This window comes from Oncorhynchus tshawytscha, unplaced genomic scaffold, assembly GCF_018296145.1.
Source record: "Oncorhynchus tshawytscha isolate Ot180627B unplaced genomic scaffold, Otsh_v2.0 Un_scaffold_1528_pilon_pilon, whole genome shotgun sequence".
NCBI lineage: Eukaryota > Metazoa > Chordata > Actinopteri > Salmoniformes > Salmonidae > Oncorhynchus > Oncorhynchus tshawytscha.
In genome coordinates, this window is record NW_024609832.1 from 420,718 (window position 1) to 444,055 (window position 23,338).

The window sequence follows — 23,338 nt, forward strand, 5'->3', positions numbered from 1 at the left end:
TAGAAAATAGTAAACTCTTGACTGGTACTGTATGTATATATTTTTTTACTGCTCTTGAGATATAATTACTGTTTGGATAACCTTATTCTTAAAAAAAAAACTCTTTATGCGATGCGCACCGCAGAGAACACCAGAAGAAGAATTATCACTGAATTGGAACTTGAACCGTCGCTGGAAGCTCCGGAACGTGAACCGTCGCTGGAAGCTCCGGAACGTGAACCGTCGCTGGAAGCTCCGGAACGTGAACCGTCGCTGTAAGCTCCGGAACGTGAACCGTCGCTGGAAGCTCCGGAACGTGAACCGTCGCTGGAAGCTCCGGGAACTTGAACCGTCGCTGGAAGCTCCGGGAACTTGAACCGTCGCTGGAAGCTCCGGAACGTGAACCATCGCTGGAAACTCCGGAACTTGAACCGTCGCTGGAGACTCCGGAACGTGAACCGTCGCTGGAAGCTCCGGAACGTGAACCATCGCTGGAAACTCCGGAACTTGAACCGCCGCTGGAGACTCCGGGAACGTGAACCGTCGCTGGGAGCTCCGGAACGTGAACCATCGCTGGAAACTCCGGAACTTGAACCGCCGCTGGAGACTCCGGAACTTGAACCGCCGCTGGAGACTCCGGAACTTGAACCGCCGCTGGAGAACTTGAACCGCCGCTGGAGACTCCGGAACTTGAACCGCCGCTGGAGACTCCGGAACTTGAACCGTCGCTGGAGACTCCGGAACTTGAACCGCCGCTGGAGACTCCGGAACTTGAACCGTCGCTGGAGACTCCGGAACGTGAACCGTCGCTGGGAGCTCCGGAACGTGAACCATCGCTGGAAACTCCGGAACTTGAACCGCCGCTGGAGACTCCGGAACTTGAACCGCCGCTGGAGACTCCGGAACTTGAACCGCCGCTGGAGACTCCGGAACTTGAACCGCCGCTGGAGACTCCGGAACTTGAACCGCCGCTGGAGACTCCGGAACTTGAACCGTCGCTGGAGACTCCGGAACTTGAACCGCCGCTGGAGACTCCGGAACTTGAACCGTCGCTGGAGACTCTGGAACTTGAACCGTCGCTGGAAGCTCCGGGAACTTGAACCGTCGCTGGAAGCTCCGGAACTTGAACCGCCGCTGGAAGCTCGGACGTGAACCGTCGCTGGAAGTAGAACTTGAACCGCCGCTGGAGACTCCGGAACTTGAACCGCCGCTGGAGACTCCGGAACTTGAACCGCCGCTGGAAGCTCCGGGCTGTAGACCGTCGCTGGAGACTCCGGACTGTACACACGCACTGGTAGAGGAGTGCGCGGGGCCAGCACAGGACGTACACGGGCTGAGAAGGCGCACTGGAGGCCTGGTGCATGGAGCCGGCACAGTTGGCACAGTTGGCACCGGACTGATGACAAGCTCTTCAGGGTGAGTGCGGGGAGCCGGCACAGGACGTACCGGGCTGGGGAGGCGCACTGAAGACCTAGTGCGTGTAGCCCCCACAAGTGGCACTGGACTACCCGGGCTGATGAACGGTTCTTCAGCACGCCTGCGCTGCAGCATACTCCTCGCCAACACCTCTCTCCGGTATCCCTCATTAAACTCCTCTATCGACTGCCAGATGGTCTCTGGCTCTCTCCTCTGCTCAGCCGACCACCCCTTCCAGATTCCTTGGCGACTCCCTCCAAGGAAGGGTCTCCATCCTCCCAGAATCTCCTCCCATGTCCAACTCACTTTTGCCTCCATAGCACGCAGCTTGGTCCTTGTGTGTTGGGATATTCTGTAACGATCGTCGATAGGAATGGACCAAGGCACAGCGTGAGTTGAGTTCCACATACTTTATTACACAGTGAAACTACCAAAAACAATAAACATAACACGAATGTGAAAGCCATAGTGCACAAAACACTTACACAAACAATATCCCACAAAACAGGTGGGAACAAAGTACAACTTAAGTATGATCCCCAATTAAAGACAACGGTAATCAGCTGCCTCTAATTGGGAACCATACTAAAACACCAACATAGAAATATGACGACTAGAACATCACCGAGTCACACCCTGACCTAAAGCACCACAGAGAACCCCGAGGGCTCTATATGGTCAGGGCGTGACAAAGGCAGCGTCCATGGATACTCGACTTCAGCAACCTCTGCAACTGCCAGGGACCCAAGGCTGGGTTTGTTTACAGAGGTTACATCAGTAAGGACTACGCCCAGACTGGACAGGTGATCAATGATGATAAGGCCTTTCTCTACAGCATCACTGACCAGAGAGAAAAGTCACTACGTCAATTAAATGTATTTACAAAGCCCTTTTTACATCAGCCGATGTCAGTGCTGTACAGAAACCCAGGTCTAAAACCCCAAACAACAAGAAATGCAGATGTAGAAGCACGGTGGCTAGGAAAAACTTCCTAGAAAGGCAGGAACCTAGGAAGAAACCTAGAGAGGAACCAGGCTCTGAGGGGTGACCAGTCCTCTTCTGGCTGTGCCGGGTGGAGATTGAACATCTTGGCCATGTTCTGTTATAAACGTTTATAGATGACCAGCAGGGTCAAATAATACTAATCACAGTGGTTGTAGATGGTGTAACAGTTCAGCACCTCAGGAGTAAATGTCAGTTGACTTTTCAAAGCCAAGCATTCAGAGTTAGAGACAGCAGGTACAGTAGAGAGAGAGTCAAAAACAGCAGGTCCGGGACAAGGTAGCATGTCCGGTGAACAGCTCAGGGTTCCATAGCCGCTGGTAGAACAGTTGAAACTGGGGCAGCAGCACGACCGGGTGGACTGGGGATAGCAAGGAGTCATCAGGCCAGATAGTCCTGAGGCATGGTCCCAGGACTATGCCTTTTCTCTAGCCCCCTGACAAACTATTGCAGCATAGATACTGGAGGCTGAGACAGGAGGGGTCGGATGACACTGTGGCTGCGTCCGACAATACCCCCGATGGCCAGTATGGTTTCACAGATAGAAAACATGGTCTTAATGTTGGTGTCTTGTGGTTTCTGAATGGCAATAAAGCACAGGTCAGTTGTATAACAGGAAATCATTACAAAGTCAATGCTGCAGGGATGCATGGCAACGACCTGGTGTTGACAGAGTGTGAGGTCCACAGAGTGGCTAGGCTACCCTGCCGCCCCATTTTAACCCCATTTCTGTCCATACAAAGTTAATAGATCATCTGGCAAAGGCCTGGAGAAACGCACTTTGGACGTCTGAGTAAATATTACTGTCTTTGAACCTAACCACACACATGCCTGCACACCACATACCAAAAATACATTAATTCAATTATTATTTTTTTAAATGTAGGAATAAAGAACAATTGAAGTAGAACATCCAGAACTATAGGCTTGAGGTAAAATCAGTGGCCCAGGCCAGTGTTCTGTTGGTGGGTCAGGTTTGGGCTGGCATGTCCAGCTTCTTCAATACCATCAACATGCAAGGCCATCGCTGGCAGTGCAGACAGAAGCCTCACCACACTGGGTATGAGTGCGTGCGTGTGTGCGCACAATGGTCAAAGGGCGCCAGAGTCGAGCCAATGTTGACAATATACCTTAACTAGATAGAATCCCACACTACTTTAACTTTGATATCCTGTGGTTGAACAAATCTATTATTTTACCTTTCACAATACAAGAAACTTGAATGTTCTGATATCGAAGTAGCAAGACGTGAGGCTTTCCTATTTAACAAGTTCACCCTAGAATGTAGGTCCAGTTCTGGAAGATCGCTGACTCATAATTCTGTCTCTGTCACTTACAGTTTAACCCAATGGCTCCCTTGCAGCCGGATGTACCTGGATAACGCAAGCATGCTACTCTGAATGACCAGATCCACTGTGTGGTGTACGTTATGAACGCCAGCAAAGTTTCTCAGATGTCTGCTAAGATGATGGACAAGTTGGCTGCTATCTGCAAGAAGACCATTCAGATGTCTGAGTGAATAAAGCCCTTAGTACCTTTTTGCTTTTATTATAGTTTCATAATGCTTTATGACCACAAGGTGCTCCTTTTTATAAGATAATCTACCACTTCAAAAGCAGGTATTTTAAGTAGTGTACAGTGCCTTCGGAAAATATTCAGACCCCTTGAATTTTTTTCACATTTTGTTAGGTAAATGTGATATTTTATAAATTAGCCAACATTTCTAAAAACCTGTTTTCTGCTTTGTCATTATTGTATATTTTGTGTAGATTGATGATTTAATTTTAGATAACATTTACAGCCTTCTTCTAAAATGTATTACATTGTTTTTCCCCCTCATGAATCTACACAAAATACCCCACAATGACAAAGCAGAAACAGGTTTTTAGACATTTTTGCTAATTTATACAAAATAAAAAACAGAAAAATCACATTCAGACCCTTTACTCAGTACTTTGTTAAAGCACCGTTGGCAGCGAATATAGCCTTGAGTCTTCTTGGGTATGTGTAATACATTTGCAAAATTTTCTAAAAGCCTGTTTTCACTCTGTCATCATGGGGTATTGTGTGTAGATTGCTGAGGATTTAAAAACCTTTTTTTTAAAATAAATTTTAGAATAATGCTGTAATGTAACAAACGGTCAAGGGGTGTGAACAGTTTCCGAAGGCACTGTATATCCTTTTCAGACCCTCCTATGTCAGCGTGAAACATTACATGAAATGCATTGTTCCCCATATGCAATCCTCCCGAGAGTCATTATTTCCCACTGCATGTTGATCCCGGGCATTCCCCAGCTGGTACTGTTGACCAAAGTGGACAAGGCCTGCAGAATGTTTACCTCAGCCACTACATAAAGAGGAAGGTGAGGTGTTTACTCATTGCATGCAACTGCATTGCTGTTAAAGATACACAAAGTGCTAATTGGCTAAGTTAAAGGAATAGTTCCCTCAAATTACATCGGTTTTCTTACCCTGTAAGCAGTCTATAGACAAGGTATGACCTCAATCCATGCTTCGGTTTAGTTTCCCTGGCACAGTTTCCAAATGCATCTGTGGCACAGAACCCATTTAGCATTTGTGGCATAAATCCCATTCAAGTCATGGGACCTATATTAGCATTTTTCGCGCATCATGCTCAAATCATCTATAAGTGACCTTCTTGAGCTTCACAATCAATTTGAGATACTTTTGGATGATTTGGACATGAGTGAAACGGTCCAATGACTTGAATGGGATTTGTGCCACAAATGCTAAAATGTTAGCATTTATAAATCGTGCCAGGGAAATAAAACCAACACATCGATTGCTGTCATACCTTGTCCATAGACTGCTAACAGGGTAAGGAAACCAATGTAGAATTTTATTTGGGCAAACTATCCCTTTAAGAAATTGCTAAATGTGTTTACAGACCCACGAGTTAAGTGCGTCCCTGAATATTCCTGTGTCTTGTATTCTGCCAGTGAACAACTACAGCCAGGAGTGTGAGCAGGATCAGGACATAGATATCCTGCTGCTCAGTCTGAACCAGATGTTGAACTACGCTGACAGCTTCTTCAAAAACCAGCTAGAGAAGCAGGAAGAGCTGCACCCATCTAAACCCCGGCCCCGCCCCAAACCTGAGCCAACAGGTATTGTACATGCACACAATATAGTGATTATTGTGGATAGCCAGATTAGTTAGATTTAAAATGTTTACTTGCTTTGCTTAGAATGACTATTTCCCTAATAATCCTGTTTGCATGGACACATCTGAAATCAGGCTACCTGATGGCACACTGATAAATGCAGAAAATTTGGCCGTTCTCTGCTGCCAATGACTGGAACGAATTGCAAAAATCACTGAAACTGGAGACTCATATCTGCACGCCTCCAACTCAATCATCAAGTTTGCGGACGACACAACAGTGGTAGGCTTGATTACCAACAACGACGAGACGGCCTACAGGGAGGAGGTGAGGGCCCTCGGAGTGTGGTGTCAGGAAAATAACCTCACACTCAACGTCAACAAAACTAAGGAGATGATTGTGGACTTCAGGAAACAGCAGAGGGAACACCCCCATCCACATCGATGGAACAGTAGTGGAGAGGGTAGCAAGTTTTAAGTTCCTCGGCATACACATCACAGACAAACTGAATTGGTCCACTCACACAGACAGCATCGTGAGGAAGGCGCAGCAGCGCCTCTTCAACCTCAGGAGGCTGAAGAAATTCGGCTTGTCACCAAAAGCACTCACAAACTTCTACAGATGCACAATCGAGAGCATCCTGGCGGGCTGTATCACCGCCTGGTATGGCAACTGCACCGCCCTCAACCGTAAGGCTCTCCAGAGGGTAGTGAGGTCTGCACAACGCATCACCGGGGGCAAACTACCTGCCCTCCAGGACACCTACACCACCCGATGCTACAGGAAGGCCATAAAGATCATCAAGGACATCAACCACCCGAGCCACTGCCTGTTCACCCCGCTGTCATCCAGAAGGCGAGGTCAGTACAGGTGCATCAAAGCTGGGACCGAGAGACTGAAAAACAGCTTCTATCTCAAGGCCATCAGACTGTTAAACAGCCACCACTAACATTGAGTGGCTACTGCCAACACACTGTCAATGACACTGACTCTACTCCAGCCACTTTAATCATGGGAATTGATGGGAAATGATGTAAATATATCACTAGCCACTTTAAACAATGCTACCTTATATAATGTTACTTACCCTACATTGTTCATCTCATATGCATACGTTGATACTGTACTCTATATCATCGACTGCATCCTTATGTAATACATGTATCACTAGCCACTTTAACTATGCCACTTGGTTTACATACTTATCTCATATGTATATACTGTACTCGATATCATCTACTGTATCTTGCCTATGCTGCTCTGTACCATCACTCATTCATATATCCTTATGTACATATTCTTTATCCCCTTACACTGTGTATAAGACAGTAGTTTTTTTTGGAATTGTTAGTTAGATTACTTGCTCGTTATTACTGCATTGTCGGAACTAGAAGCACAAGCATTTCGCTACACTCGCATTAACATCTGCTAACCATGTGTATGTGACAAATAAAATTTGATTTGATTTGATTTAAGTATCAGCTATCAGAGCAGCTTACAGATCATTGCACCTGTACATAGCCCATCTGTAAATAGCCCATCCAACTACCTCATCCCCATATTGTTATTTATTTTATTTATATATATATATATCATTTTGCTCCTTTGCACCCCAGTATCTCTACTTGCACATTCATCTTCTGCACATCTATCACTCCAGTGTTTATTTGCGAAATTGTAATTATTTTCCACTACGGCCTATTTATTGCCTTACCTCCCTAATCTTACTTCATTTGCACACACTGTATATAGACTTTTCTATTGTGTTATTGACTGTACATTTGTTTATTCCATGTGTAACTCTGTTGTTGTTTGTGTCGCACTGCTTTGCTTAATCTTGGCCAGGTCGTAGTTGTAAATGAGAACTTATTCTCAACGGCCTACCTGGTTAAATAAAGGTGAAATTTTAAAAAATAGGCATAGTTCATAGGATTGGTTCTGGCATGTGTCTGGCACTGTCTCCTATCTTAACTTCTAGAATATATTCTGGGTGTTCTGCCAGATGGTCCTAAGGAGGGGCTCATGTCACCCCCCTCATATCTTTACCAATCACAGGCAGGAACCAAGGATTACTTATGACACTAAGACAAGATGAACATTTTCAAGGCTATCTCTTCACAAGATAACATTTTCCGTCACGCTATTTTCATGATTCAAGACATGATCAACATTATTGTTACTGATTCATGTTCTTACCGTTCTCCTTACATATTTAATTAAAATGATTTACTGTTTTAAAATGGTTTGCTGTTTGTACCGGACTGCATCTCCACATGTCTCTTATGTTGGATGTCTCTCTCTGTCTTTCTTAAAGTTTGGACAACTGTAGAGCAAGTGTGAGTGAGTCAGGCCCTAGATATGCAACAGATATTTATTCCGCATTTAGTTCTTTTCTATGAAAATGCTGTATTGAACAAAGTACAATGAGCAGTATACAGTTGAATGTCTTATCTGACCAATAGCAGTACAGACTCTACAGAGAAGTGTTGGTAGACAACCTTACAATACGACATACACATATTGTATCTAATTACAATATACAGTACACTAAGTGGACAAAACATTAAGAACACCTCTTTCCATGACAGACTGACCAGGTGAAGCCGGGTGAAAGCTATGATCCCTTATTGATGTCACTTGTTAAATCCACTTCAATCTTTGCCGATGAAGGGGAGGACACAGGTTAAAGATAGATTGTTAAACCTTGAGACATGTATTGTGTATGTGTGCCATTCAGATTGTGGGCAAGACAAAATACTTAAGTGCCTTTGAACAGGGTATGGTACTAGGTGGCAGGCACACCGGTTTGTGTCAAGAACTGAAACACTGCTGCGTTTTTCACACTCAACAGTTTCCCGTGTGTATCAAGAAAAGTCCTCCACGCAAACGACATCAATATTAGCAAGGTGTTCCTAATGTTTGCTATACTCAGTGTAAATCGTAACTGGGAAAAGTCAGAATGGAATCGCCTCAGAGAATTAAGATAAAAATGTTTATAAAGCCGTAACTAAAAGTTGCTATTTTAACACATCCAGGATCAGTGTATTCCCCTTAATCCTAAGCGTACCCACTAGAAGGTAAACCCAAAACTGACTTCAGATCAGTATCACACACACACACCCCTAGTCACTCAGACTGTTCTCCATCCTGATAGATGTCATCAAAGTAGTTGTTAGAGTAGCGAAGCATCTGGACCACGGCAGTGAGCAGGAGGATGTCTGTGTGGACGTCCAGCTCAAACTCACGACTGTAGTTCTTCACTGGCAGGACACAGGACTGGGACACACCCAGACACACACTCACCTCACGGGTCTGAAACAAACACACACACACACGACTGTAGTTCTTCACTGGCAGGACACAGGACTGGGACACACCCAGACACACACTCACCTCACGGGTCTGAAACAAACACACACACACACGACTGTAGTTCTTCACTGGCAGGACACAGGACTGGGACACACCCAGACACACACTCACCTCACGTGTCTGAAACACACACACACACACACCTCATGGGTCTGAAACAAACACACACACCCAGACACACACTCTCCTCACGGGTCTGAAACAAAACACACACACACACGACTGTAGTTCTTCACTGGCAGGACACAGGACTGGGACACACCCAGACACACACTCACCTCACATGTCTGAAACACACACACACACCTCACGGGTCTGAAACAAACACACACACACCCAGACACACACTCACCTCGCGGGTCTGAAACACACACACACACACACCCAGACATATCCAGACACACACTCACCTCGCGGGTCTGAACACACACACACACACACACACCCAGACACACACTCACCTCACGGGTCTGAAACAAACACACACACACACCCAGACACACACTCACCTCGTGGGTCTGAAACACACACACACACACCCAGACACATCCAGACACACACTCACCTCGCGGGTCTGAAACACACACACACACACACAAGGTTGTAGTTAAATAAACATGGTGTACTATGTGAGAATAGGGTTCCAGACTCAGCCATGCACTCACCATCCTCTCTATGTAGTGGCTGAGGTAGATGTTGGTCAGGTCTTCTCTCACTAGAGGACAGGCCTCATCCACCTTAGTAAGCAGGACCAGCTGGGCAACACCTAGTGACACAACACCAGGGTTGGGTAGTTACTTTCTAAATGTAATCCGTTAGTTACTAGTTACTTGTCCAAAATTGTAATCAGTAATGTAACTTTTGGATTACTCAAATTACATTGCGTTACTTTTAAATGACTTTGCCCTTAAGAGGCATTAGAAGAAGACAAAAATTTATGTTACCAATTGAACGACAACAATTGCAGGATAAATCAATGTTAAAGTTTGCTGGCCATATATGGATGTTACATTTTACTTTATGGGTTGGTTATGTAGGCTTCTTCTAACCCATCGCTTTCTACTACATATAATAATATGATTAAATGATATCTTTACATTAATATGTATATAATTTACAAGTCCAAAAATGGATGTAGCAACTACAGATTCCCCCTTTAAGTCTATCAAATACATACGAGTTTGAGCATGTGTTCATTTTTTATCAGCATGAATTAGATTAAGCAATAAAAGACCCACTTTTATTCCATAGGCTGGGATCCGCACTGTGCAGCTGTTGCAAGAGAGCATTTTTCACTGGCTGTCCACTGGTTTCAAAAACAATGAATGGGTAGGCAGCTTAAACTTCTTGAATTGAACAATTTCTGGGTTCAAAAATACGTTTAGATTTGTGAACAGCCATCCACAACAACCACAACACGTCAGGTGCAAATAGCTAAATGAGAGAGCAGCAGTGTGATTCACATCAATGCGCTGTGTAGATATCAATAATAAGTGATATCCGTTTGCAGTAGACGACACCACTGCTGTCGTCCTTACCTCCAAGTGTTTATTCAAGTTGGATCATCTTTGGATGCTGACAGCAGTCGCACCATTGGAAGACACAGCTTGGACTATAGCCTAGAAAAGCCCATTCCTGCTCTTATCCCGTGATCCATCAAACCCATTTGGTGTGTCATCATAGTGGTCTCTGATTTATGGTCAGACTTGCTCAGGTGGAACAGACTTAAACTTGCGCCTTTTTTCAATGCTGATTTGAATGTCATTGAGAAAACAGAGAGGAGTATAATATATATTTTTCGCAAACATCCTTTCTGAATGTAAAAGTAATCATTGAAGTAATCATCTAGTTTTCAAAAGTATCTGTAATCTGATTACAATATTTTTGCTGGTAATGTAACAGATTACAGTTAGCTGTTTTTGTAATCCCTTACATGTAACGGAATACATGTAATCTGTTACTCCCCAACCTTACACAACACACACATGTTAACACACACACACAGACACGCACAGACACGTAAACACACACGCACACTCATTTCCTTCCTTACCCACCTTGTTGATCCCCTTGCGGATGGCGGCGAGCTTGTCCACCATTTTAGCAGAGAGCAGAGTGACCTTGCAGGCATCCAGTACGTAGACCACACAGTGGATCGTGTCCTTCAGGATGGGCGACTTACAGAACCCAACACCATCCGTCTGGACAGACATGGACGGGTTGAACTGGGGGAGAGAAACAGGACATCAGCCCCCAAGATATATATACTACTGCTTCTGCTACTGTACTATCAAGCACAAGCTTTCCCTACCGTGAGGCTGGTGCTACTTTAAGTCAGAGGACAGGCTCATTGTAATGACTGGAATGATTGGTATCAAACACATGAAATCCTCTTGTTGATAGAATGAATAGAAATGTATCTTCCCCCACTGCTATCATTTGCCAGTTTTACTCACCTGGTACCGGTCCTGTACGTGGCCCTTCAGGATACTGTTGATGTCGTCTATATCCAGCCCTGCGCTGGGTCCTTCCTCCAGACCCATGGTGTCACACAGGACCAGAGGGAGAGCCTTCCCACCCTGCTCTGCCTTGATGCTGTAGGTACGGAACTACAGAGAGAGAGAGAGAGTTAGAATGTCAAGTCCTGTACAATAGTGAGGCTCCAGAGGTTTTGTCTAATTTCAGCCAGTAGTTTTGAAAGTGGTGCTCACGAGCCAAAACGGGTCCCCGAACATTAGGCGCAATTGTGTACTACATCATCCATTTTGTAAGATATGTTATGGATTCCATTTCGTATGATATGTTATGGATTCCATTTTGTACAATATGTTTTGTAAGTGCTTAAAGGGCAATTCCACGAATTTTCAACCTCATGTTCATTATCTCCAGCGCAATGTGAAAACAACACATTTCTTTGTTTTGTAGAAAAAAATATAAAGTTAAAAATGTATACTTGTTCTATATAATTGTTCTGTTTTAATTGTTTTTTCTCTTTTGTTGGTTGGGTGGTGGTTTTCGGTTGGAGGGGGACGTTGGTTGGGGTGGGTTTCAGGAGGGGACAGTGTAGGGGTGGGGGGGTCTTGGATGTTTGAGGGTAGAACTATGGGGGGGATCTTGGATGGTTTGTGGCCTGGGAGATGGGAACTTGGGCCGATGACCTAGAGATCATTGGTTCGGGTCTCTGATTCGACTTGGTGGGAGATCTGTCGATGTGCCATTGGACGGGGTGCTTGACCCTGGTTGCTCCTGTGGGCCACTCTGGATGGGCGTGCCTGCTAGATGGCTGAACGTAATGTAAATGTCGAGCAGCTTCACTGCAGATAGAGTGTATGTTTTAAAATTCTATAAAAAAAACGAAAAAATTATAAATTGAATAAAGTTCTACCCAATGACATCATCAAAAGTAAAAAATTAAAAAAATAAACAGTGATTTTCATACACAAAACTCAAACACAAAACTCATCACAGAGAAGTATTTTTTGTAGAACATTTATTTTATCTTTTTAACCATAGATTATAGAAACACGCCGTTTTCCCATAAGTAGACACTGATATGGTGCTGGAGATAATGAATATGGTGTGAAAAGTGGCGGCCTGCCCTTTAAGATCCCGGCCTGTATCTTTAAGCCACACACAATCATGTGCGCACAAACATAGTACTGTACCTGTGTGGTGAGGCTGGTGCCAGCGCTGCCGGTGTTAGCCTGCCCGGTAACATGTCCTTTGAAGACAGAGTTGATGGAGTTGAAGAAGCTGGACTTGCCGGCCCCGACCGGACCCACCAGCAGAACTCTGACCTGGACCACAGACTTTACCTCAGGCTTATAGTTCTTGATATAGTCCATCAGGCGTTCCTTGGTGCTGTTAATGATAGAGATGGATGGAGAAAGGAAGAGAGAGAGATGGGTGACAGACTGGATTCATTAATTTAAGTCTGTTCACTGGAACAGCAGAAGTGGTACTAGATGCATCACTAGTTGCACAGTATTATGATTTTTGTACCGCTTTTGAGAGTTAACATACCCATATCCTTCCAAGTCAATTTTCCTCCAAGGAGTCTCCAGAAGGCCTACACACTCTGCCAGAAATTGAGACAAACAACAAAACAATCGGATTTAATCAATACACTAATTGCTTAACCTGGCCTTCTGACTGGTTAGAATATTTTGCCATATTGGTTACATGTATCCAATCGTTTCAGATATGCCTAGGGAGTAGGGGCTATAAAGGACCACTCACCTTCCACTCTGTACACCTCACACTCTGTCAGCTGCAGGTCATTGCCATGCATCTCTTCTGCTTCAAAGGTGTAGCTGTTCCCTGCAACAATTTGAACTGTAGCGGTGCTATTATTAAGAAACCACATGGCACCAACATTAAGACCATAGGCTCCGTCTGTGAAACCATACTGGCCATCGGTACTGGACACACGCAGTGGCTTTTCTCTCTGGTCAGTGATGCTGTAGAGAAAGGCCTTATCATCGTTGATCACCTGTCCAGTCTGGGCGTAGTCCTTACTGATGTAACCTCCGAAAACAAACCCAGCCTTGTTGTAGGCCACAAGTACGGTGGGTCCCTGGCCATCACAGCGGCTGTGGAAGGCTATATTCATGTAGCCATGGACACTGGCTTTGAGCAGAACAAAATATAATAGAAAAGTACTTTATTACCTTTTACTGAACCAATCACTTTGTTCTGCCTGCATTGCAGGTATCTGGCCTGAGAATAAAATTAATCCCATAAAATATCATGAAAATAAAGATTCCATTAAAATGAAGTCCATTGTTCCGACAAACCTTTGTAGAGCAGGTGGAGTCTGACATGGCCGAACAGAGACAGCAGCTTCTTCTCCTGTCCTACTGACAGACTGGACTTCACAACACTCATGACGTCTCCAAGGAACTGAGGTAGAAAGACCAGCAATAAATAGTAACAGAAACCCATCATACTGATGAACCTCACCTCGCTGTATAGACACGCACCGAGGAATGAGCGAAAGGCATATAAAGAGAAGACAACAACCTGTCATATTTCCACAGACGCTGCCCCACAGATATCTGTTAGAATTGCTTATTTGAAGCGCTTTCTTTAGACTTGTCATGATGGTGATGAAGTTCTTACCGTTTGTAACTGATGATCGTGGAAATATAACTCCTTATAATGCAAATCACAACATAATCGACCACAAAATCCAGGTCGTTGCTGCGCCACCATAAAAAAGGCGTACAGTAGGTGTGGCTTATCTTTTCTTAAAATAGACATGTACTTTGACTCACTCAACCTGCTTTTACTCAAATACGGGAAAGGACGGGTAGTGTGAGATTGATGGAGCTCTGCTGGCACGCCAGGTGGGTGCGGTTATTTTAGCAGCATACTACAACGTACAGCCCCGGGGGAGGGACTGCACCTTACACGGCCTGTAGTCTTCCCTCCACAAGTCATGTCAGGAAATCGGGGGCTTCTACAGTAGGGTAGAAGATGGCTTAGAAACAAAACATAATGCTATTTCATTGACAATGAGTTGAAATTCTATCTGAGGCTAGAGAAGCTTCTATGGTCACTTTCAAATTACCTGTTGTTTTTTTTTGTGTGTGTGTGTGTGTGTGTGTGTGTGTGTGTGTGTGTGTGTGTGTGTGTGTGTGTGTGTGTGTGTGTGTGTGTGTGTGTGTGTGTGTGTGTGTGTGTGTGTAAGAAGATAAGGAGCAGGTCAGAACAACACAGGCGTTATTATCATATTTTTTATTACTGTTGTCTACTTTTCAACATCATCTTTTTTTAACAGCAATATCCACAAAAATATGAACAGTAAAGTCTTAACAGTAAAGTATTTAACTGTAAAATATGAACAGTAAAGTATTTAACTGTAAAATATGAACAGTAAAGTATTTAACTGTAAAATATGAACAGTAAAGTATTTAACTGTAAAATATGAACAGTAAAGTATTTAACTGTAAAATATGAACAGTAAAGTCTTAACAGTAAAGTATTTAACTGTAAAGTCTTAACAGTAAAGTATTTAACTGTAAAATATGAACAGTAAAGTCTAAACAGGAAAGTATTTAACTGTAAAATATGAACAGTAAAGTCTTAACAGTAAAGTATTTAACTGTAAAATATGAACAGTAAAGTCTGAACAGTAAAGTATTTAACTGTAAAATATGAACAGTAAAGTCTTAACAGTAAAGTATTTAACTGTAAAATATGAACAGTAAAGTCTTAACAGTAAAGTATTTAACTGTAAAATATGAACAGTAAATTATTTAACTGTAAAATATGAACAGTAAAGTATTTAACTGTAAAATATGAACAGTGTGCAAGAAAACATGAGTTATGGCACATCAGAGCGACCAGATACAAAAAATAGATATTACATTTCCTTCATAATCTATAACTGATCATTCACAATTAATCAAGGCAAAAAGATACGGTAATGCTTGACTTTACAGTCCTGTCCCAGCCGGAAGGAACACATTGTGGTAACAATGGGGACTTTCAACCTGGGACCAAATAGTCCTCGCTTGCAACGAAACACATGTTTTTACCATGTTATTCATAAGCAAATACCAAGTTAACTTAAAGGAGACTGTAAAACAAAGTGTTACCAGAGATACATACTGTATATGCATACACAGGAGATTAAAACACAATGATGAGTCCAGGTAAAACTGACCCGAGACCAGTGTCTAGGGACAGAAATTAGTTTTAGGGTTCTAGCGTTCTGCTCTGGGTAAGATCTAGGATCAGATTCCATTCCCCAAATCCTGACAATCTTTAGGGGGAGAAAACTTGAAACGGACCTAGATCAGCTATAGTGAATGATGTGGGAATGGGAGCACCACAAGACTTCCATTCTAGAGCTTTGTGTCCTCTTTTAAGACTGTTCACTCAAATACTCTCAACTATTCTTAAGTCTAGGGCTAGAATGTTGTTCCTGACCATGTGACTTGACCAGGTAAAACTCCTGGTCCTAACCAGCATACAACACAATACACCACAACAAGGCAAACCATCAATCAACCAATCAATCAATCAAGCATAACTGTCCATGGAATGAATGAATTAAGAAATAGCAAGATTGTCCCTCAGATAATCAATTGTAAAAGACATTAGGAAAATGTGTGTGTGTGTGTGTGTGTGTGTGTGTGTGTGTGTGTGTGTGTGTGTGTGTGTGTGTGTGTGTGTGTGTGTGTGTGAGAGAGAGAGAGAGACAGTGTTTTAATGGTTCAGGTTTGTTTCTCACAGAGCTGTGCCTGTGTATAAGACGCTATGCTACGAATACGGCCATGCTTTGTAGATGTGGTTGGCTCCCCATTTAGTCACTAGGGGATTGTGTGTGTGTGTGTGTGTGTGTGTGTGTGTGTGTGTGTGTGTGTGTGTGTGTGTGTGTGTGTGTGTGTGTGTGTGTGTGTGTGTGTGTGAGCGTGTGAGTGGGCGTGTGTGTGTGAGCGTGTGCGTGTGTGAGTGTGCGTGTGTGTGAGCGTGTGAGTGTGTGTGTATGTGTGTGTGAACCTGTCCCAAGCTGAATGAGGAAACAAACAGACTAAATTCTGACAGAAGGGAAACATTTACGCAAAAATGGAACGTCCACAGAAAAGATTCTGCAACAGGCTGACATTCAATTAAAGCGCTTTTTTTATGGAAAAAGTTTGATGCACTTTGATTGATTTCTGGCCTAAGTTTTATCTTACAAACACTGTACAGTTCGATAATAATACTCGACTGACCTGCTTCCATTTAGAAAGAAACTCAAACCAAACCCCAAAAAGCTACTCTCAAAACGTATCACTTCTGCACTTAAAGAAAGTTTATACACTTTTATTTTTATTTTCTCTAGCATCTTTTAAATTTTTTACAATCAAGTTTGGTTTGGGAGTAGAGAAATGGGTCTGTGGAGGTGGGGAGACGGGACAACACTTTGTAATTGGCTCTTGTTCCTCAATAAAACACATGATGAGCCAATAAGCAAAGCCCATAATGTGATGCTTGCTCTCATTGGCAGAACTAGTGAATTCTATAACCACTGATATAGGATAAGATATTTGTACACCCCCTTATGGTTCAAGTTAAGATTGGGGATGATAATCTGATCCTAGATCTGTGGTTAAGGTAAACTTTTGCCTCAAGTGTAAAGTTAAGAAGTGAATGGAAACCTACAGTATCTGCTAAGTGTATGGCAATAAATGGACAAAATATCGAAACAATAATTAATAAAAAAACATATATATATACTTCTGGTGTTAAAAACTTGAACACAGTTAACCTCTCAGTACTTGGCAATACTCAAGATAAAAGTTTCATTAGGCTTCGTTTACACAGGCAGCACAATTCGGATCTTTTGCCCAATTATTGGAAAAAGAGCTGATCTGATTGGTCAAAATACCAATTAGTGGACAAAGATCTGAATTAGGCTGCCTGTGGCAGCCTTTTAGACACAGATCTAGTATCAGATGACCCTCCCTAAATCCTAACCTTTACCATTAGAGGGAAAACACAAGACTGATCTTAGATCAGTGTCTATGAGCAACTTACTCCACAAGACGACACAGCTGGAGTTTTGGCCTATAGAAAACCCACTGACCAAGAAATCAAAATCAAAGCAGAAACACTTTTGATCGATAACCGTCGCTAGAGTGGGGGAGTATGTAGCCTATACTTTAGCTCAGTGGGCTAACACAGTCTTGTGGCATTGCAGATGATCCGGGTTTAAACCCAGTGGGTACATATGCAGCATGTACCAACCTGCTCAGTGTTTACAATGCTATGTTCACAAAAACACAATGTCTTGTGGAAACACTGACATTACCGTTGACCCAAGGTTTCAGGACGGGGCCATCCCCATTGTGATACTTAGCAAGTCAGTGGCAAGTCAGCCACTATATGGCTAACAAACACACCGCGTATAGCCACGGTGCTTTAGTGATGGGTAACCATGCCTGGGACCTGAAGACTTGTATTAGCTTCCACGGCTAATGGCTAGGCTTTAGCTGACAGGGCTAACACATCTTGCATCACATGGACGACCCAGGTTTTACACCAGATTGGTCACACATACACCCTCCACCTCACTCCTTACCCTCATGTACCTTACACCCATCATTCCACAGCACCCAGAGATACATGCTATCAGTCAATCGATTAATCAATGAATCAATAAATCATTGATTCACTAAAATACATGCTATACATCAGCCTATAACTTCATGTAGGCGACTGTGGATTCCTATTAAGATAATTGTCCTAATCCCTTTTTGAAGTAAATCTGCCATCTCCACTTGAGTGTCACTATCTCTGTGGGTGAGTCAGTAACCAGTATCAGGTAGGGCTGCATGTTAGTGCAGGCTTACCCTCAGCACCACAGAGACACAACTCAGGGCTAATATCACTAATGTGGCAATGTGGTCTGTAAACACAGACACCGCCCCCTAGCTGTGGCTATTGAGTATGGCGCTTCGCGCTTCTCCAGAGTGGCTATTTCATTTCTGTGTTTACGTTTATATATATATATATGTGTGTGTGTGTGTGTGTGTGTGTGTGTGTGTGTGTGTGTGTGTGTGTGTGTGTGTGTGTGTGTGTGTGTTGTATAGCCTGACAGAGCTGGGCCTTGTTGGCTGCTGCAGAGTCAGTCGGTGGGAGTGTGTGTACAGGCAGGTGTGTGTGTGTCTGATGGGCAGAGACGAGTGTGCAGCTATAGGATGATGCAGGGTTTCTTGTCTTTGAAAGGGTTTTCTGACGTTGGGATGCCAACGAGGAGCGGATCGTTACGGGCGTGCTGCTCACAGTAACTCATCAGGTCTGCTGCTGCCTTAGAAACCTGGAGAGAGAGAGAGCGGCAGGATGAGAGAGAGAAGGGGAGGGGACAGAGGAGGGGGGAGAGGGAGAGAGGACGGATAGGATAGAGAGAGAAAGATTCGAGGGGTAGAGAGAGAGAGGAGGCAGGTAGAGGGATATTGTGATGCTTTGGCAACAGTGGATTGCTCCTTACAGTGGATTGCTTCTTACAGTGGACTGATCCTTACAGTGGATTGCTTCTTACAGTGGACTGATCCTTACAGTGGATTGCTCGTTACAGTGGATTTATCCTTATAGTGGACTGATCCTTACAGTGGACTGATCCTTACAGTGGATTGCTCGTTACAGTGGATTTATCCTTATGGTGGACTGATCCTTACAGTGGACTGATCCTTACAGTGGATTGCTCGTTACAGTGGATTTATCCTTATAGTGGACTGATCCTTACAGTGGACTGATCCTTACAGTGGACTGATCCGTACAGTGGATTGCTCGTTACAGTGGACTGATCCTTACAGTGGACTGCTCCTTACAGTGGACTGCTCCTTACAGTGGACTTCAGTGGACTGTACAGTGGATTGCTTCTTACAGTGGACTGATCCGTACAGTGGATTGCTCGTTACAGTGGACTGATCCTTACAGTGGACTGCTCCTTACAGTGGACTGATCCTTACAGTGGATTGCTCGTTACAGTGGATTGCTCCTTACATGCTAATAAAAACCTTAGCGTTGACACACACCTTAATACGTTCGATCCCTGCCTCGATCCTCAGTTGTTCCACCAGTTTCCTGGCCTGGGCGATGTTATTATTGGTTGACATCCTGATCCATCAATACACACACCCCCACTATGGGGAGGGGAGGAGGGAAGAGAAAGAAATCATTTAAAAGCAGCTTTATACTGCCCTTGTGTGGTTTTCTGCTACAGTCATCATGTTTGTTTCTCAGGCTTGATTGTACATTTATTGTCCTTAACCACACACACACACACACACACACACACACACACACACACACACACACACACACACACACACACACACACACACACACACACACACACACACACACACACACACACACACACACACACACACACACACACACACCTACCTACCTAGTGGACAGATTGAGTCTGCTCCAGTGGAGGTGTGTGTTGGGTTGATAGTCAGGTGTACCAGGCAGGCAGGTGTGTTGGGTTGGTAGACAGGTTTACCAGGCAGGGCAGGTGTGTTGGGTGGTAGACAGGTGTACCAGGTAGAACAGGTGTGTGTTGGGTTGGTAGACAGGTGTACCAGGCAGGGCAGGTGTGTGTTGGGTTGGTAGACAGGTGTACCAGGCAGGGCAGGTGTGTGTTGGGTTGGTAGACAGGTGTACCAGGTAGGGCAGGTGTGTGTGTGCAGGGGAAGGGCTGACCAGGTGAGTTGGTCAGATGGACAGGAGTGGTTGTGACCTCAGGTCAGATGGACAGGAGTGGTTGTGACCTCAGGTCAGATGGACAGGAGTGGTTGTGACCTCAGGTCTGATGGACAGGAGTGGTTGTGACCTCAGGTCAGATGGACAGGAGTGGTTGTAACCTCAGGTCAGATGGACAGGAGTGGTTGTGACCTCAGGTCAGATGGACAGGAGTGGTTGTGACCTCAGGTCAGATGGACAGGAGTGGTCAGGTGTGGACCTCAGGTCAGATGGACAGGAGTGGTTGTGACCTCAGGTCAGATGGACAGGAGGGGTTGTGACCTCAGGTCAGATGGACAGGAGTGGTTGTGACCTCAGGTCAGATGGACAGGAGTGGTTGTGACCTCAGGTCAGATGGACAGGAGTGGTTGTGACCTCAGGTCAGATGGACAGGAGGGGTTGTGACCTCAGGTCAGATGGACAGGAGTGGTTGTGACCTCAGGTCAGATGGACAGGAGTGGTTGTGACCTCAGGTCAGATGGACAGGAGTGGTTGTGACCTCAGGTCAGATGGACAGGAGGGGTTGTGACCTCAGGTCAGATGGACAGGAGGGGTTGGACCTCAGGTCAGTAACCTCAGGTCAGATGGACAGGAGGGGTTGTGACCTCAGGTCAGATGGACAGGAGGGGTTGTGACCTCAGGTCAGATGGACAGGAGTGGTTGTGACCTCAGGTCAGATGGACAGGAGGGGTTGTGACCTCAGGTCAGATGGACAGCTGTAAACCTTCACCTCCTGCAGAGTAGAAGTTTCACATTATTAATATCACATACACAGTACAGTGAAATACCTTTCTTTCCAACTCAAAACCCAACAATGCAATAATCAATAACAATGTAATACCAGAAAAAAACATACAAGAAATAAGAGGAAATATGAAGAACACAATAAGTAAGTAAACATACTATATACAGGGTCAGTTCCAATACCATATTTACAATGAGCAGGGATACTGGAGTGATGGAGGTACAGTAGATTTAACATTTGGTGACTATTATTTTACAGTCATATACACGTTTCAACTACATAGTAACTAATAACGGTCTTTCATTTCTTTTGGATTCACAGAAACAAGTTAATTGTGTCATGTGCTAGAAAGTTCCCATAGTTTCAATACATTCATGTTGTCACAGAGCTGTAGAATAAAGTACTGTACCAAACTATTCACCAGAAAAGATGAGCCTCTCTCTCTTTCTCTTTCTCTCACTCTCTCTCTCTCTCTCTCTCTCTCTCTCTCTCTCAGGAGTCCTACTGTAATTACTCTACTGTGCAGGACCTTGAGATTAATGGCTCTAATTAGGGCTGTGTGTGTGTGTGTGTGTGTGTGTGTGTGTGTGTGTGTGTGTGTGTGTGTGTGTGTGTGTGTGTGTGTGTGTGTGTGTGCGTGCGTACATTATGTATGAGCTACTAACTATGCAAAGAAAACGGTCGTACATGCTGCCATATCCGTTAAAACTTCAGAAGCTGTAGGCCTATCCACTGAGCCCACCTGTTACCACAGAGCTAGTTTCAAGCTTTCCCGACGAGGGTATATTCTCTCATTCCCAGACAAAGGGTAAGTGACCTGAAGCATTGTCTGACAGTCTAGATCATTATTTTGACCCTCAGAATTATATCCAGGCCTATAGGCCAACGAATAGCCAGTTTGAAACAGTATCCTCGTGTCTTGTGCAGTGTTCTAGTATAGACCATCACATTAGCAGGCTAACATGATTTGACAATACACTGTATTAATTTGACGGAATTTATCAGTTCATGGCGATTCCACTGGTCGGCTTATGAAATGGCTGAGCATCCAATATGGACCCTATAGCTGACGCGACACGCGTAAATTCCCAACAATGGACTACATGGGTCTATACGTGTGTGTTGCCCCTGCATGCCACAGTAAGCCTGTTCTGCCGATTGAAAACACAATGCGGGCATTTTGACGGATGGAACAGTGTGTCCTCGGCCACCCCCCACCCACCCACACACCACACACACACACACACACACACACACACACTTATAGGCCTACTAACTACGGTAATAGGCCTACTGCATAGTCGAATCTCAGCCGGAGAATAGGTTGTTGACATGTCGTTAGAATGCGTATGGAAGCTATTCGCCTGTTGCAAATAATGCATGTCTTGCAAAGAGCCTAGTAAGCTAATTTGACACTTCCCTCAAACCATCCAGCTGTTTTAGACATCGCTGCTTCCCTCTGATCTATCAGCTACAGTGTGCGCTACCGACGTTTTGATAACGTTTCTCGCACAGACCCTGTCCCCCAGTTCCTCTCCTCCCCACCCTCTCTCTCTCCGCCCTGGCTTGGGAAACCCGAATTCGTGACCGATGACTCTCTCTTTCCCTTAAGCGCTGCTTTTCCATGACCAAAATCGGGAAGACAAGCGCACATAAACCGCAAATAATTACATGGTTCTGTAAAGAGGTGATATAAACAGATACAATTGAGTGATATTTCCAAACTCACCTCCGAATGCGCTGTATTCCTGATTTAAAGGGGCAGCTTCGTCGGTTCCACAGTCCGTTCGTTCAATCTCGGTTTTTACCGAATCAAACGCCACCCTCTCTGTTGGCTAGCGGTGTCTGTCCACCCTATTCCCCCCCTCCGTTACTCCGTCACTTCTGACAGCCAGCTAGCGCTCTCACACACAAACTTGATATCCCCCTTTGAGAAAAACGAAAGGGTTGGTTCAGACCATAAAAAAGGATGAAGTTGCCCTTAGACGTCGATCTAAGTTCAGTTTTGCGTTTTTCCCGCCAATGGTTAAGGTTAGAATTGGGGAGGATGAGCAGATCCTAGATCAGTGGCTACGGGAGTTCAATAAGATGGCCCTTGTTCCAAATCGAAAACCAATCGGCATTGTACAATTGCACAAACATTTCGGTTGTGGCGCTTTATGTAGGTATATCGAACATCAGATATTCATGTAAGTATTTTCTCTTTCCCGTGTGTGCCCGGAGTGTGAGCTGCTTTCAATATATCCGCTATACGCATCTGGACACGGAATTGATACAGGATCAAACAGCAGGGTGCAGTAACACATATACACGCAGGGAGGCGCCCTCACTCAATGTTATTTACAAAGGGAAAGGACTCTTCATTCCAACTGATATACAAGCTACACACTCGGCTTGGTTGGTAGACAGAACACCGTATTTTCACCTATAGTCGATCACGCACGCACGCACGCAC

General features: G+C 44.4%; 2 protein-coding genes, 1 long non-coding RNA gene and 1 pseudogene across 9 annotated transcripts; 1 reads left to right on the top strand and 3 right to left on the bottom strand.

Annotated features, from left to right (window-relative positions):
• The first annotated feature begins 3,383 nt into the window (after positions 1-3,383).
• On the top strand, positions 3,384-7,601 carry LOC112255130 (annotated as a pseudogene).
• Positions 7,602-7,875: 274 nt separating this feature from the next.
• Positions 7,876-14,173, bottom strand: LOC112255401 (interferon-induced protein 44-like). 6 transcript variants are annotated; one of them, XM_024428386.2, is made up of 9 exons: positions 14,016-14,173; positions 13,691-13,796; positions 13,134-13,523; positions 12,918-12,972; positions 12,560-12,755; positions 11,351-11,503; positions 10,948-11,119; positions 9,560-9,660; positions 7,876-8,834 (listed from the first exon to the last, which is right to left on the bottom strand). In XM_024428386.2, exons 1-9 carry the CDS (start codon positions 14,154-14,156, stop codon positions 8,649-8,651), a joined length of 1,500 nt encoding a protein of 499 aa, XP_024284154.2. In that variant the 5' UTR covers positions 14,157-14,173; the 3' UTR covers positions 7,876-8,648. The 6 variants fall into 6 exon arrangements, 2 of the variants coding, with proteins under 2 accessions (XP_024284154.2, XP_042175482.1); XR_002954245.2 differs by having other exon boundaries at positions 8,697-8,834; positions 10,952-11,119; XR_006083106.1 differs by lacking the exon at positions 7,876-8,834 and adding an exon at positions 8,855-8,924 and having other exon boundaries at positions 10,952-11,119.
• A 445-nt stretch (positions 14,174-14,618) lies between these two features.
• On the bottom strand, positions 14,619-19,647 carry LOC121846187 (guanine nucleotide-binding protein G(I)/G(S)/G(O) subunit gamma-7). The gene is made up of 2 exons (XM_042319527.1): positions 19,424-19,647; positions 14,619-18,705 (listed from the first exon to the last, which is right to left on the bottom strand). Exons 1-2 carry the CDS (start codon positions 19,502-19,504, stop codon positions 18,580-18,582), a joined length of 207 nt encoding a protein of 68 aa, XP_042175461.1. The 5' UTR covers positions 19,505-19,647; the 3' UTR covers positions 14,619-18,579.
• A 195-nt stretch (positions 19,648-19,842) lies between these two features.
• On the bottom strand, positions 19,843-23,095 carry LOC121846188. Of its 2 annotated transcripts, none has more exons than XR_006083103.1 (4): positions 22,613-23,095; positions 20,713-20,871; positions 20,359-20,668; positions 19,843-20,260 (listed from the first exon to the last, which is right to left on the bottom strand). It is a non-coding gene; the product is annotated as an uncharacterized LOC121846188 (long non-coding RNA). The 2 variants fall into 2 exon arrangements; XR_006083102.1 differs by having other exon boundaries at positions 20,260-20,322.
• Between the last annotated feature and the right edge of the window lie 243 nt (positions 23,096-23,338).

What these genes read in the sequence shown, in the direction of transcription:
- LOC112255401 (XM_024428386.2), bottom strand. Translation starts at nt 14,156, where the DNA reads ATGTCTATTTTAAGAAAAGATAAGCCACACCTACTGTACGCCTTTTTT. An exon ending in ATTGACTTGGAAGGATATGG is followed by an intron (nt 12,756 to 12,917) that starts GTATGTTAACTC and finishes TATCATTAACAG; the next exon opens with CACCAAGGAACGCCTGATGG. An exon ending in ACGTACAGGACCGGTACCAG is followed by an intron (nt 11,120 to 11,350) that starts GTGAGTAAAACT and finishes TCTCTCCCCCAG; the next exon opens with TTCAACCCGTCCATGTCTGT.
- LOC121846187 (XM_042319527.1), bottom strand. Translation starts at nt 19,504, where the DNA reads ATGTCAACCAATAATAACATCGCCCAGGCCAGGAAACTGGTGGAACAA. An exon ending in CAGGGATCGAACGTATTAAG is followed by an intron (nt 18,706 to 19,423) that starts GTGTGTGTCAAC and finishes CTCTCTCTCCAG; the next exon opens with GTTTCTAAGGCAGCAGCAGA.